The sequence below is a fragment of the Lissotriton vulgaris genome, unplaced genomic scaffold (assembly GCF_964263255.1).
Source record: "Lissotriton vulgaris unplaced genomic scaffold, aLisVul1.2 SCAFFOLD_1778, whole genome shotgun sequence".
Taxonomy (NCBI): Eukaryota; Metazoa; Chordata; class Amphibia; order Caudata; family Salamandridae; genus Lissotriton; species Lissotriton vulgaris.
Genome location: NW_028248764.1, coordinates 1 through 15,849, shown reverse-complemented (window position 1 = coordinate 15,849; position 15,849 = coordinate 1). Strand labels below are relative to the sequence as shown.

Sequence of the window (15,849 nt, the reverse complement as noted above, 5' to 3'; positions counted from 1 at the left end):
ACATAAAACGCTTTATATACAAAGTGGTTGCTCCAATAAGTGCAACAGGTGCCCAAAGAAAATGCTCTTGCATAGGTTTTAATAGATATGAGAGAAGATCGCAGCAAAATAAACTGAAATGAATGTCAAAATAACGCCTGGTCAGACAAGATTTAAAAACATGAAAGCTTCAATCGATATTGTCTCTCTGTTCAGGTAAATCTGATCTAGGCCGTAGAGAAAGAGGTTTACGTATTGACCTGAACATAAAGGTTGGGGGCCTCATACGTAGTCTTCATTAGGACAAAGTGAACACCTGAATATGGTGGAGCAACCTTTAGAACAAATAAATTAGCAACATTAAAAACCTAACGTATAAAAGTGTGTGCATTTATATATACAAGCTCTATCCCCCTGCTGCCCGATCTCACCTTGGTTCCAGCAGTGAACAATGCCAAAACTGACTGATTGGGAAAACTCCCTAGAACAATCGAAAACATCATCATACTATTGCCCAAAGGGATTAACACTGGCTCCCCTACTGGTATGTTCAAAAAACACACCTCAAGTTGTGAACATGCAATGTATACCAAAGAAATGCCCTTAAAGGTCAATTCCCAATTCCAATAAACCCTGGAAAAAATTGAAGCCTCTCAATGCACCTTTATTGAAATAATGGCATTAAATCCACAGGTACAAACTACTCATCAAAACAGCCCCAATCTGTATTTGGTATATGTTGCATGTTGGACATCCTAATAGGTGAGCAACACAGTTTTATAAGTTAGGTTTTTAATGTTTCTAATTCATTTTTTGTTCAATAGTTTGCTCCCCCTTATTCAGTTTTTTACCCAGACCTGAAGAAGACCTTGTATGAGGCTCGGACTCCAACCCCCCTCCCCCACCACTTCATGTTCGGGTCGAAATTTCAACATTTTTCTCTACGGACTGGATCAGAGTGACCATCCTCAGACAGGAAACATTGACTGAAGCAGTCACCTCTAGAAGGTGGAACGACTCTAATGTTTTCAAATATTGGCTCAACAGGCGTTATTTTGGAATTAATTTGAGTATACTTTGCTTATCTATGACCACCTATGCATAAGCACTTCTTTTGGGCACCCTGCTGCCCTTATAGGAACAACCTTTCTATATAAAGCTTTATATGAATATTGAGGTTTCTCACATTCTGGTTTTGCATTCAAGTGTATTGTTTTGCATGATGTAATCCCTCTAAGTGCTCTTCCCTCTACTGACATAACATTTATTGTTGGATTTGAAATGAAAAATGTTCTTTTACAGGATTGATTTATATATTAGGCTTTACCCAAGTACTCGTGTGGATCATTTGTTGTATGTATCACTTTGTACCCAGGTCCTACTGCTTTTTGGGACTCCATTATTATGTGATAGTGGAAATACAAACATGTGCAGGCAGGATCTGCAGGTCAAAACAGATATTGGTCTATAAGAGCTAGTAAACTCAAAATTACCCACAGCCCTGAAAGCAGGTAAAAGGCAAATCAATCCCAGGATTTTTGAAGGTCTAGCAGAATCTTTAGATCAGGGAATTGAGGAGTAGTACCATTATAAAATCCTGAAGCCTGGTGCTCTGGAATCAATGAGTGCTCTGTTAATCATTAAACAACTTTTGCTACTTTTTTGTTCCGTAAAGGTTTCCTCGTCAGTGCGTGATCTTGTCTAGAATGGTTCCTAATAGTCAACAGGACCGGATAATATCACCGTAGTGGCGTAGTCAATGACTCCATGGCAAAAGGCTTTGTGCTTCAAACAAAGGAATGAGCAAGGGTGACATAAATTCTTAGATTAACTAAGCTAGATGCCCCATCCAGTATAAACTAATGTAAATGTTGCCTGTGTGTGAGGTGTTGCAGGAGTTGGTCCATCAGTAGTAAAGGATCTTAAAAATTGAGAGGTAGATTAGAGTATGAGGCAACCAAACCATGAATGCGATGTTAATATATCTTCTATCTATCCATTTGTTGCTGGATTAAACCTTGGTCGATAGGCTATGGCACGATAATTGCACTGCTTTGTAAACTGAATGGTAATTTTGTTCTGAACCTTGATTCTGATAACACAACTTTAGCTAGGTGTTGTGCTAGAAGCAGACCACAGTCTCCGTCTCCCAATGTCAGTCTACACAATCTGATATTGCTGGTCCTGAGAAAGAACTGGAATCCCTCAAGAGCCTCAGACCTCGCATTTGAACTATTAAACTGTTTACCTGGATCCTTTTTAAAGGCCTCTGTTACAGGTTTTCAGAACCATTCAGGAAGGCCACAGAGACAGTGGCTACTGGGTCTCACTGTAGTCGTTGAGGTCATCTGCCACTGGTGTCCTGGGGTCCATCCTACAAGGGCTCTGCTGGGTCAAGCAAACCCTTTCTGCACATGGTTCTTAGGGTAGAGAGTGCGACCAGTCATAGGCTTCTCAGGGAAACCGTGTGGAGCGCCGAAACACAGAACTTAACAATCAAGAGACACAATAACTTCAATGTGCAACCCATTGCTTCTTTTTTAAGAAAAGAAAATACCTTTTAATCATACAGTAGTATTAAATACTACAAAATGAAACTGGATACCCAACCCAGTGATCCGGATTACAATTCTCCCTTGTGTCTTTACATCTGTCGAGCCCCCTCGTTTTAATTCCAACCCGGATGACTCCTTGATTGCTGGATCCCATAGTGGTTCGAGCAGAAGCATAAATCAAGATCAATTGCAGCCCTAATTATTACCACAAGTGAAAAAGAACTCAGTACACATTCTTGAGAGAAGATAGTCTCAGAAGCCACCGTGGTGGTCAGACAAGGTCCACGTTACGATACGTGCGGTTCACTCTGCAGTGCAGGAGTCCTGACGCTACAGCTGACCGATTTTGAAACAGATGGACCACTGGTGTAAACATGGAGGCTACTCTGTCTCCGCCATAGTTATGCACCTCCGATGGTCCACGAAAGTGAGGCCCATCGGAGGTGTATATATATATCCACCTATCTAATTTGGATGGGCCAATGTACAGGTCAATTTTCACTACCCATCACCACCAGGAAAACCCTGGCAGTGAGGGGTAGTGGAAGCTGCTTTATGCTTTCCTCACCATGGGAGAGAATTCTTATAGCATGGGGAGAATCCATCCCCCCAACCCCCCCACAAAAGAAACTCCTTCTTCGAGGAAATAAAAAAAATCAATAAGTCTGACTGATGGCTCCATCATATTGACGGAGCTGCGTGCAAACTTAAATTTGAAAAAGCATTGACAGGAAATGCTGTGACAGTGGATCCCTCCAATGCTTTCAAAATTACCACCAGCTAGGCAGTCATGTCTAGATTTGGTGGGCAGAGTATCCTCCACCAGGCCGAAGGAGAATACCCAGTCTGCCAAAACGTAAATCAGACTAAGAGTTTCATTTTCTGGAGATATGGGCTGTTTAAAGGTATACCATATAACATATTAGGTGCTGTAACTTTATTGATAAAATTGCTAAAGACTTCCTCATCTTCAGAATTCAACGCTCCTCCAGTTGAAGACAGTTCTTAACTGTGAAACAAGTCACAGTGCCGAAATCCTGTGTCTGTTTTATCTCTTATCCCAGTCCCTTTTCACTGGGGTTACTTCTAACCAACATATTACTTTGTGTATTTTTTGTAGTGGGTTCAGAGAGTTGGGGAAAACATACATCACTCCCACTAAATCCGGCTTACAATATTGGTTCTTTCTTGCACTAATTAAGGTTTGCTGATCTTCTTGTTCTCTGGATTTATAAAATGTTCTTACCTTCAATAACTCCATGTCCTGCTGCTGACACTTCAATTCAATCTCGGTAATCCAACTTCTTAGGAAAAATTGCTGTTTTTCAAATTTTGTTACTCTCTTCTTGATTCTCTGCAGACTCTTCTTCTCTTCCTCCTCTAGGTTGCTGAGGTGACGACATTTTTCCTGATCCAAAAACTGCTGAAGCTTCTCAAACTCATTAGTGATTTGCTCTCTCTGGCTCTTAAACTTGGCCTGCAACATAAAAATAAATCATATGTTCACAATGCTAACACCTCATAAATATTCAATAGGCTTATCAAGTGACTCTGAGGCGGACATAGGTTTCCCTGTAATTTACTGGGTGATTGAGGGACATCATATATGTCACACTGGAGACAGGGGTGTCCAGTTGAACAGCAGTAAGCACAAAAGTAGTTTTTTCTCTCACATGGACATTTCCTGTACTACTATTTGATGTATTTGTGGAGCAGAGGCAAAGGTTTTTAGTCTGAGAGAGAATGGAATGACTATTTCAAATTGTAATAAAAATCTTTATGGGTAAGTTGTAATTCCGTCACAGCACTGACCATTTGTCTTAAGCTGCACTGTGGCAACACAGGGATCAGATGCTGATCTTAGGGTGCAGTAAGTATCAGTTTGGTGAAGAGATTCAGAACATGGGAGACGCTGCAGCTTTGTAGCCAATAAAGGACTTTTAGTTTCAGCTTCTGCTGATTGGAATACGGAAGACAGACCTGGTGCCAGGACTGGAGACAGCAGATGTCTTTGCAGAGAAGTGTACTCCATGTAACCTATGATGGCATGTTGTGGAAGCGTTGAGTGCAATTGAGGAGAGACTCTAAGTCACCATTAACGAGACACTGCTTGGAAGTGGGGAGGTGATAATGTTTGTAGTGACTGCAGTTTTTGGAGGAAAGGTCTTGGCCACTTGAAATCCCATGATTTGGCATCGAACGAGAGCTGGGCCTGAAAGTCTGGCGAGAGATTTCATATCCACAAAATGTCTGAAGCAAAGGCTGTTTGGTTAATCTAACAAGAGTACGAATAATGGAAAAGGAAAGAGTCCTTTTAGGGAGACCTACATTTGGCTTTCATCAGCATACATGATGCTCAGCAGTACAGCTCTTTTTTTTTTTGAACAACTTTTACGAGGCAATTCGTCATTGAAACTAAAAGTTCTGTACAAGTCTCATTCCAGTTGAGGCCACATAACACCAAATAATTTGCACTTCTTCACTAACAGTATCATTCTCATCTATACTTTTGTCATTAAGTGCTGGTGTTGTCGTGTTTTAATCTAGGACCCCGATCAATACTGTGACCTTATGCCCCTATAAGGCTATAATGCATTTATACCCCTATAATGGCATAAACGATCAAGAGCAGCATTTCAGAAACTCGTCTCTGGCCTAACACGATCAGAGCCACATTTCAGAATCGCTTCCTCTGCAGCTCATTAGAGCAAATGACACAGCAGAAGCCACTATCTAAGATTCCTAGATTACACTCCGAGTTCTTCAACAAGATAAAACTCAGCAACCTGGGAAAGCCCTGCTTGCTATGTTTTGATTAGTAATAGAACTCTAATGAGCACTGAGAGACGATCACTTCCTAGTGACATCATTATTGACGTCTTATGTCCAAAAACTTACGTCAAACAAGGCACCTTTCAGGTATAAATATTACCAACGTTGCCTTAAGCAAACGCTGCCTCAACGACATCGATGATAGCGATGGTGTGGTGAACATAGGAGCAGAACAGCTGTCCCCTTACAGAGCCCAGCAGATGCAATCTGCCCACGGACGCTGCCCCTCCTCCTCCTTGACGCGCTGAGAGAGACGCGGTCTTTTCTCCTGCCGAGAAAATCCAGCTCCGGCGTTTCCAACCTACTCTTGCGAGTAACTGGGATATCGAGTCCTGGAAGGAGATACAAGACCTCCAACATTCTATTTCAGAGATATGGTGTTGACTAAACCCTTAGAGAGAATTCTTGAAGCAAACCTTGGCAAAACCCACTTAACTAAAACTGCTACTTACTTACTCCCTCCCAAGTATTAGGCTTAGGTCAGGTACACTGGGGTAGGCGTAGTTAGAAGCACCAGTTGAGTACGTTAGACAAATGTATATATGAATGTATATATTTTATTCATTTTAACCATTGTATGGCTAAGAAACCATATCAATGCTTTTACAGTATTATTTCGCAATCCTCATTTTACTGTACGCACTTTTTATAACAACAAGTCTTGCAATTGTGGCAATTCATTTCTCTTGCAAGAGAAGAAAGACTGTTCAATAAATAATACCTTTTATTGAAAACGCCCGTCTCTCTATTTTCTGCACCTTGGTGAAAGTAATCTGCACAACTGACTGAGTAAAATAACGGGCTATTGTTTCACACGACTCTAGAGATGGACTCTTATTCTAAGGAGCAAAGTTGTCATGTTTATGCGGTTGTTGGAAAACTGAATCCCTTCTTGTCTGTACCAGGGAAGCTGATCACTTCCTATTCAGTCAAGAAAGTTTCCAGTGACCTCTGAGCTAGTTGGTAACAAACCCAATTAAGTTTAGCATAGTCAGTAGAGACCTGGAAGACCGCACTTCTACGTCTATACTGCTGTTTATGTTATTCCAATGCGCAGGGCCTATTGGGAAAATAGGAACTACACTACATGGCGCCCAACGTTTGGTAAGGTGATAAAACTAACGGAAGACGTTAGAGTAACTCAGTCGTGCATTTTTCACACAGACCCCTTTCTACCGTAAATACTCCAATAGACGTCTGGAGTGTGTGAAAGGTTAGAATCCGCCCGAACTTAGTAGGAAGAGATTCCTATGTAAAGCTCTGGTTTATTCAACGTTGAAGGATACCGTGTTCCAAAATATTGTGCACCTAATCTTTGTCACCTTGGAGACCTGCTCTGCAAAAACCTGCATTTCATACAATGTCAGACTTAGAGAACGGAACCACTGGGGGTACAGTAAATGCGACTCAGCAGGGTGCCGACGGTGTTATTGAACCGGGTGCGATAATCATCCCGGTCAACGTAAGAAAATCTATAACGTCAAAACTTATAGAAAATGGACTGACCACGCAAGGTGGCACAGTCGTCTTCGTGACAGAGGCACACGAATATCGGCAGACAGAGGTATTCTATTCTTGGATAAAATTTCCAGCAGCAAACGCTGCAACAAACGATTTCCACTATTACAAAATAGGGGATCCACCGGAAGAGTACGCTCCTTTCGAGGAGATTGAAATCCCATTAAAATTCCAAGAGCACCTGCTCTGGTTTAAAGGCGCCCTAAAACACAACGATCATATTACCTGGCTCGGTCCACTAGGTAGACCAGGAGCAACGTGGCCTGTTCTAGCCAGCTACACACCACATCCGGACATTGCAAAAATGTCAAAAGAAGAACTGTTAGTACAGCTAAAAACATTAATTAAAATACATAGACAATTAGTCCAATATGTAATGCGGACTGCAACAGTCCAAACAGCTATTAGTGTAACACAGCTGACCCCTCATCAGGGGAACACCAATAAAATTACACCACAGAACATACAATCATGTCTTGGTAAAATACCCATAAAACGGGAACAAATTCCTTTCTGGTTAGCGCAGAAAATTACTCAAATAGAGGCAGTATATCCAAATACTACCCCTATTGAGAAACACAGAATCTGGACCATCTGCCTTCCAATGGGGGTCGCACCACACATGGAGGACTGTTACACTTGGGGTACAGTCTTTGCTACCATTTACACAAAAACACATGGTGTTCCGTCAATGGCGGTAATACCAGAAGTGCTAAAACAGATTCAGAATGAATACGGTCCAGAACCTGCTTTAACTCTTGGTATGAAATTACTGAAAGACTTCAAGCAGGTCTCGGCTATATTATTAGCCAATATAAAAGGAGAAGCAGCATCTGTGGCGATCCGCCAGAAGTTGAAGGAAACAGAAATAACAGATCAACTAATTGAGCTTGCCAGAATTATAGAAAAATGTTATGAAGAACTAGGTAGAGACAGCTTGGGTGGAAAACCAGTAAAGCCCCAACTGCTCGAAAATCCAGAAAAATTATTTATTAAAAATAATTCTAATACTCCTAAAAAGAGCTGGGATGGAAATAAACAGTCCACTCCCAAAGAAAAAGTTTTCCAGTCCAGAGGAAGGTCTCCTCGACGGAGGGAAAGAACTCCGACTCGAGAACACCGGTCTCCCCAGAGGGAGCCCTCTGAGAAAAGATATAACCTTAGAAATAGGGATAATTTGAAGAAGCCTGATAGATATCAAAGTATTGATACACGTCCCTCTCGATCTTTTTCGCAGAAATCAGAAAGAAGAGGAAGGTCAGACCCAGGAGAGCACACCAAGTCCAAAGACAAGGAACCTGCTCAAAGTAAAAAATCTCAATTTCCAAGAAAGAAGGTAGCCAGTATTAGAGTAATCAAACATGCCGAGAATACTGAGGACACAGTTGAAAAACGGGGAGTGGGCACAGACCATGCTAGACAGTGCAGCAGAAATCACCATAGCTCGCAAGATCCTGATGAGTCATCTGGAGACAGTGGACACGAATGAATACATTCAAGTTGAAACTGCCGACACCAGAGTTAGCGAGCCCCATATGATATACGAAAAAACTCTGCGTATAGAGGGTGATAAGACTAGGAAAATAAAGGGTCTATTTTGGGATAAACTCTCAAAAGGCTATGATATTCTGTTAGCTGAAAAAGATTGGCCCCCAGAGTTTGTCAGGGAGTGCCCTCGTGGCGAAGAAATGATTATGCCTGCCTTCTCGAATCACATTCAGATTCACACTAAATATATATATGCGAGGAAATGGGCAGTAGCCCAGGCACCAGCATTATATAAAAATCATGTAGGATGGGATGAGGACTCTCCTCCTCACAATATCCAGTTAAAAAGTCAAACAACTGCACAAAGGCAGTATCCCATAAAGCAAGAAGCTAAAAAAACAAGTCAGGGAGATTTTAGATGAACTTGAATACCAGGGTGTGATTGAAACATGCACCTCTCAAATGAACAATCCTTTGTTTCCTGTCTCCAAACCGGACGATTCATATCATCTAGTCTTGGACTACAGAAACCTTAACGCATGTTGCAAAACATTTTCAGTACAAAATTCGCATAGTGCTGCACTAATGAATAACATAGTTAGGAAAAAATATAAAACGACATTAGACATATCAAATGGTTTCTTTTGTCAAAACATTGCACAAGAAAGCAGATACTTAACCGCTTTCTCAGTAATGGGGTCTCAGAAAATTTCTGTAGGCTCCCACAGGGATTCAAGAACAGCCCAGGACTATTTTCAGCCAGAGTAACAGAGTTACTACAAATATATGATGATGAGGCATTATCTTATGTAGATGATCTCTGTCTCACAGACGACGACTTGGAGACTCACTTGAAAAGAGTGAACACCATTATACTTGGGTTCGCAGCAGAGGGTTACAAATTCAACTTTGAAAAGTCTCGAACTGCCCATCTGACAGTATTATTTTTAGGATACGAATTATCAAGTGAAGGAAAAAGCCTAGCGGACAACTTCTTAGAGAAGTGCGCTGTACTCCAAGCACCTAAAACGCTGAAGAACTTGCAATCGATTCTAGGTTTCCTGAATTTCGGAATAACTTACATTCTAAATTATGCGGAGAGGGTTAAACCTCTCTATGAACTAATTAAACCTGATTTTAAACCAATCAATTGGACTCAAAAACACACAGAAATTTTGAGATCACTGCAAACAGACATGTTAGCAAAAACAAAATTAGATACATGTGACAATACGCGTAATCTTGTAATCCGAGTCATCCCAGGAAGATGCGGATTCACGTACCTGACCTCTACCATCAGCTGTACCAATGGATATCGATACTTTGCCAAGTCCAGTAACGGCTCACGCATTGTGTTGTCCCCAGCGGCTACTAATCCTGTTGACGGCATTCGTTGAGACTTCTGTGCTACGACTAGGTGGTAACAGTGGAGCGAGAAATAAAAGCGACATCACCCAGGTACGACCTTCTGTGAGCATTGCTGATCCAGACTTTGATGATAGCAATCATTCTCACACCTGCCAAGTTACAGCATTATCGAACTTGGTCGAACTGTCACCTGATTTTGTAGACCAATTCTTTGAGAGCCTGTCTGATATGATGTTCTCCCCCGAACAGAAACAATAATTTTTGAAAAGCATTCCGACACACAGCGTTCCCATGAACTCTGAATTCGGCCTTCAGTTTTGATCAACAAAAACTACTGAAAAGCGTTGGAACTCTATTCCCCCGTTCATCAAATTTTTTTTTTGAATTGAACATTTTTCAAAATATTTACCTTTTTCTGGCACAAAAAATTCTTTGCTTAAAGTAAACCTATTCATAAAGAACAGAACTTCTATTTTTAGGTAAATCTAGAGACATAATAACTTTACACCAGCCTCTAGCTCATGTTACAGCAAATGCATTTATATGTGATGAAATTATCTCGCCCTTCTTTTCTGTATAAAGAGATATTTCATGTGTAATTTTTTTTCGCAAAATCGTTCACTGATTACATATGCTATAATTTTGAATGATTTCTATGCTTAAAGACGTACAGTACCAATACTTCCATGTATTTCAAATACGCCATTTCAAATGCAAATATGCATTTTGGGGTGGGTAATGTTACACATGCATCTTATTGCTATAATTTTTAGTAATTTGATGGACATAAATTTGTGGAGTGGGTGTCGTGTTCTAATCTAGGACCCCGATCAATACTGTGACCTTATGCCCCTATACGGCTATAATCCATTTATACCCCTATAATGGCATAAATGATCAAGAGCAATATTTCAGAAACTCGTCTCTGGCCTAACACGATCAGAGCCACATTTCAGAATCGCTTCCTCTGCAGCTCATTAGAGCAAATGACACAGCAGAAGCCACTATCTAAGATTCCTAGATTACACTCAGAGTTCTTCAACTAGATAAAACTCAGCAACCTGGGAAATCCCCGCTTGCTATGTTTTGATTAGTAATAGAACTCTAATGAGCACTGAGAGACGATCACTTCCTAGTGACATCTTTATTGACGTCTTATGTCCAAAAACTTACGTCAAACAAGGCACCTTTCAGGTATAAATATTACCAACGTTGCCTTAAGCAAACGCTGCCTCAACGACATCGATGATAGCGATGGTGTGGTGAACATAGGAGCAGAACAGCTGTCTCCTTACAGAGCCCAGCAGATGCAAGCTGCCCACTGACGCTGCCCCTCCTCCTCCTCGACGCTCTGAGAGAGACGCGGTCTTTTCTCCTGCCGAGAAAATCCAGCTCCGGCGTTTCCAGCATACTCTTGCGAGTAACTGGGATATCGAGTCCTTGAAAGAGATACAAGACCTCCAACATTCTATTTCAGAGGTATGGTGTGGACTAAACCCTTAGAGAGAATTCTTGAAGCAAACCTTGGCAAAACCAACTTAACTAAAACTGCTTCTTACTTACTCCCTCCCAAGTATTAGGCTTAGGTCAGGTACACTGGGGTAGGCCTAGTTAGAAGCACCAGTTGAGTACGTTAGACAAATGTATATATGAATGTATATATTTTATTCATTTCAACCATTGAATGGCTAAGAAACCATATCAATGCTTTTACAGTATTATTTCACAATCCTCATTTTACTGTACGCACTTTTTATAATAACAAGTCTTGCAATTGTGGCAATTAATTTCTCTTGCACGAGAAGAAAGACTGTTCAATAAATAATACCTTTTATTGAAAACGTCCGTCTCTCTATTCTCTGCATCTTGGTGATAGTAATCTGCACAACTGACTGAGTAAAATAACTGTCTATTGTTTCACACAATTCTAGAGATTGACTCTTATTCTAAGGAGCAAAGTTGTCATGTTTATGCGGTTGTTGGAAAAACGAATCCCTTCTTGTCTGTACCAGGGAAGCTGATCACTTCCTATTCAGTCAAGAAAGTTTCCAGTGACCTCTGAGCTAGTTGGTAACAAACCCAATTAAGTTTACCATAGTCAGTAGAGACCTGGAAGACCGCACTTCTACGTCTATACTGCTGTTTAGGTTATTCCAATGCGCAGGGCCTATTGGGAAAATAGGAACTACACTACAGTGCGATTCTTATATCAGTATGGGTGCCTTCACCTCCCTACTCCTACCATACCCGATCCTACCCTTCTTTCAGTACAGTTTTGTTACAGTCATCTAATCATAGGTCCTAGTACAATGCAGCCAAACATCACATACAACCTACCAAACTCCCCACCATGCCCTACCTACTCCCCCAGGCGTGTCATGTATTGTAGTCTCGCCATGTTCTCTGATTACAAAGGATGTCCACAATCCCCCCCGTCTGCCACAGCACATCTGTACTCCTATGGCCATAGAAGAGAGAGGGGTCCCTGTCTTTCTATCAGATTCTTCCTAGTTCAGAACTCAGCAGTACTGCGCTTGATACACACTTTTGAATACATGTTAAATACAATAAAAACTTACTCAAGAATGGAATCCGTTTCCTAAAAATGGCACAACCTTTGTATTTGCACAAATCCATGCCTGGCAAAACCTGAGATCTCATAGTAAAGAAAATATTTCTAACCATATGAGGTACAATATTAATCCCCTAAACATCAATCTACAAAGCTATGTAATAGACAAACCGGAGCACTTGCTACTTGAAGCAGGTACTAACAAATCTAATAGGTTCTGCACTTTAAAAAAGGGCGGGTGCATTTTCTTTCCATGCTCAGCTTACAAACTCAAAAACAACAGTTGATGGACAGAATTCAGAACAATGTCATACATTCACCCCTGTACATAGATCTGGGCCTAAATCCATAGTTTTTTGCTCACCATGCCATTCCAGTTTAAACATAGCCATATACAAATCAGTCTTGACCCTGTGCCCATGGGAACAGTCCAACCCGAACTGCCAAGCCAGGTCCTCCCTAGACTGGAAACAAGCATCCTAGGACCGGTTTCGTGCTTTCAGCCCTCATCAGCCAGGATAGCTTGATTCTAGTGGCATGGAGAGCACGGGACTCACGTCAGAGCATGTTATGTAATGTAAGAGCATACTTGTATAGCGCTACTATCACTCCAAGGAGCATCTTGGCGCTGATTCGGAAACCAGAAGAGGAGGAAAAACTGGTTTGCTGCTCATAACAGGTAGAACTGAGGTCTTCAGATCAGAGTTTTGCACAGTATATCTGGAGCAATATAAATCCAGGTTTTGAGGCCTTCCAGAATACTGACTTGGAAGCAATCTGGCAGAGCTGAGGTGGCAGTTGATTCCATGCCTTTGATCCCAAAACTGCCAGTGATTTTATTCCCTTAGACACCAGTCTAAAAGTTGGAATTGTCAACAAATTTGCGTTGGATGATCTTAGGCTACGGGAGGAAACATAGTGCTTAACACCAGTTAGAAGATATTGTGGTCAACGTACGTGAAAGGCCCTGAAAGCAATAATAAGTACCTTAAACAGAACACGTTTGTGAACTGGCAGCCAATGCAAGGTGTCTAATGCAGCAGAGGCGGAAGATTTCCTAGGCCACTTCAATACCAGCCGAGCAGCCACATGCTGGACCATCTGAAGCTTATGCATGACTGATTTATTGGTTCCTACATAAAGGCTATTACAGTAGTCCAGTCTGGATATAATGAGTGCAACAGCAACAGTTTGTCTAGCTGAGTAGGGGAGCAAATCAAGGACTTTCTTTAGCCTTTTTATGATATGAAAACATGTGCCTGCAACTGCCAAGGATTGTTGTTTGAAGGATAGGGTGGTGTCAAACTTTATTCCTAAGACTGGAAAATAAAGACAACAAAATGGCCGACTGGTAGGAGCTCTCTGCAGGAGCTCCGAGCACTTGGGATCCCTCAAGCGGAATATCCCTGTTAGTGGCAGGCTTTAAACTGAAATAGTCCAAGAGTAACTAGAATCAAGCACAGAGTATATTAAGCAACTTGTGTAGGGAGCGGACCAGATAACGCCGCTTACCTGGGCATAGTCACCAGAGTGATCGGCGAGACGGGTGAATCCATCGCAGCCGACCTTCGTCTCTATTTGCAGGGACTCAGCCTCTCCTTGCCAATCGAGGTGCGACGCTTTCAGCGAATGTCCGGAGCTAAATCAGCATCCGGAGCATAATCAGACTCAGACCAGGGTTACAGCTAACTCGCGCTCCTGCTGTAATGGAGTCCTGATCGATCATCCCCCTGAATACCGGCCGACGAATATGCCCCTGGTTGGAGTTTGCCCCTGATGACCTGATGCAGGGCCATGGGTGTCTGCAGCTCCCCATGCCGATCAGGGCACACCGTTTCTAGCGGCCGGTGTGTCACCCCCGACACAGACTGGGACGGCGAGGGTGTGGATGACCTCAGCGACGTAGTCTCAGTCCATCCCCACCACAGCGCGAATGATTCCTAGCCCTACACAGACTGGGGCTGCAAGGTTAGTGGATGTCTACAGCGACACAGACTCCGCCTCGCTTTACCCTACACAGACAGGGCCGGCGACAGACTCACGCTGCGGCTGAAATGAGACCTCTTCAACCCCTGAACAGCGGCTGACTTTGCAGTGCGCTGCTAGGCTTGCCCCTGGTTGCTTGATGCGAGGGAGTGCGTGTTTCAACGGCGCAGACCCCTCACGGCATCACTGGCTGCATTTATGCATCGCCCCTAGTATCCGAGTAAACCGCCGTGAAGCTAGTGCGGAAACCGCTTAAGCCCAGCCCTCCTCGAATGCCTGTAACATCGCTCCAAGAGCGGAGTTTTGTTGATCTCTCGCTTCCCTTTCTCTGAAAATCGGGGAAACGGAGAGAACAAGGTGGGTAATCTGACTCCAGCTAACGCTTCATATATCAAATAAATTGGGTTCCCTGCCTCCAGCTAGTTCTATCGGTCTGAATACGTTCACAGTGGCAACAGCCTGGTCATTTTAATGCCTGAGCCCTTTTATATGGTTTACTTTTGGCTGGCAGCATCCTTGAGCACAGTGTTGCAAAATGGCTGTACGAGCATCTTCATCAATAGAGTAGGCTCACCCCCCTTTCCACTGGGCACTATTATCCCAGCAAACCCTTTGGAGCCAAATAAATGAGAAAGGATCTGATAAGAGTGCCCAGAGATTTTGGTCCTTTCTCAGTTGTTGTTGTTGTGAGGATTTGCTGTTAGGATCTGATAAGAGTGCCCAGAGATTTTGGTCCTAACAGCAAATCCTCACAACAACAACACGGAGAAAGGACCAAAAAACCTTGTAGGCCTTATGGAAAGGGAAATAAGACTTCCCAGGGAGGGCCCCCGAGACATGGAAATAGTCATAGGACTTCAGTGTCTAGGGGGCTCTTCCTAATAGTGTGGCCATATTGAACTACCCCACCTCAAGGTATTAACTCAATTAGCTACGCCCCCGTCCACCCTCTCGACCTCTCCTACCTAGGTGTCAGAATCAGTATGTATACCTCTAACATTTACCTCGCTCATCTATTCTATCCACCATTCCCCCTCCTGCCCGAGACTCTGTGGACATGGTGCCCCATTCCTACCCAGGCGTCTCCTAGCCTTCTATTATCTCACACTTCACGCTAACGGTCCTCATCCAGCCCTCCCTTTGCAGCCCCAAGCTCCATGGAACCCTAGCCTGCTTGAATCCATAAACTTTGCCAGCGGTCCTCATCCCGCCCTTACCCCCGCTGCCCACAGCTCCCTGGATCCCTCACAATTTCTTCAGGTTCCTAGTTAATCGCACTCTCTCTTGCGCTGTCTCCCTGCTCCCTGGTTCCCTCATTTCACCGGGCACCTAATCATTTGCACTCCCTCTGGCGCCCTCCTCTCCGATCTGCAAACATCATGTAACTCACAGGCACGCACACACACACCATCATCTATCCCCTGCCTATCAAGTAAATCGTGCCAAACGTTAAAAACAATTTTATCAAATCACACCCTGAAAACCTCTCTCGAGGATCCCTACTTCTCCTCCGCAACGGGCCAATCAACCATGGGACATCATCTTCCACAC

The 15,849-nt window shown here is 42.8% G+C and overlaps 1 protein-coding gene across 1 annotated transcript in view; it reads right to left on the bottom strand.

Annotated features, from left to right (window-relative positions):
* LOC147663835 (E3 ubiquitin-protein ligase TRIM21-like) overlaps nucleotides 1-4,011 on the bottom strand; it is a gene marked incomplete at its 5' end in the record, with an annotated part of 120,714 nt that extends 116,703 nt beyond the window's left edge. Inside the window, one exon of the mRNA XM_086950168.1 lies at nucleotides 3,781-4,011. Coding sequence (XP_086806294.1) covers nucleotides 3,781-4,011 — 231 coding nt within the window. The remainder of the gene's footprint in view (nucleotides 1-3,780) is intronic.
* Between the last annotated feature and the right edge of the window lie 11,838 nt (nucleotides 4,012-15,849).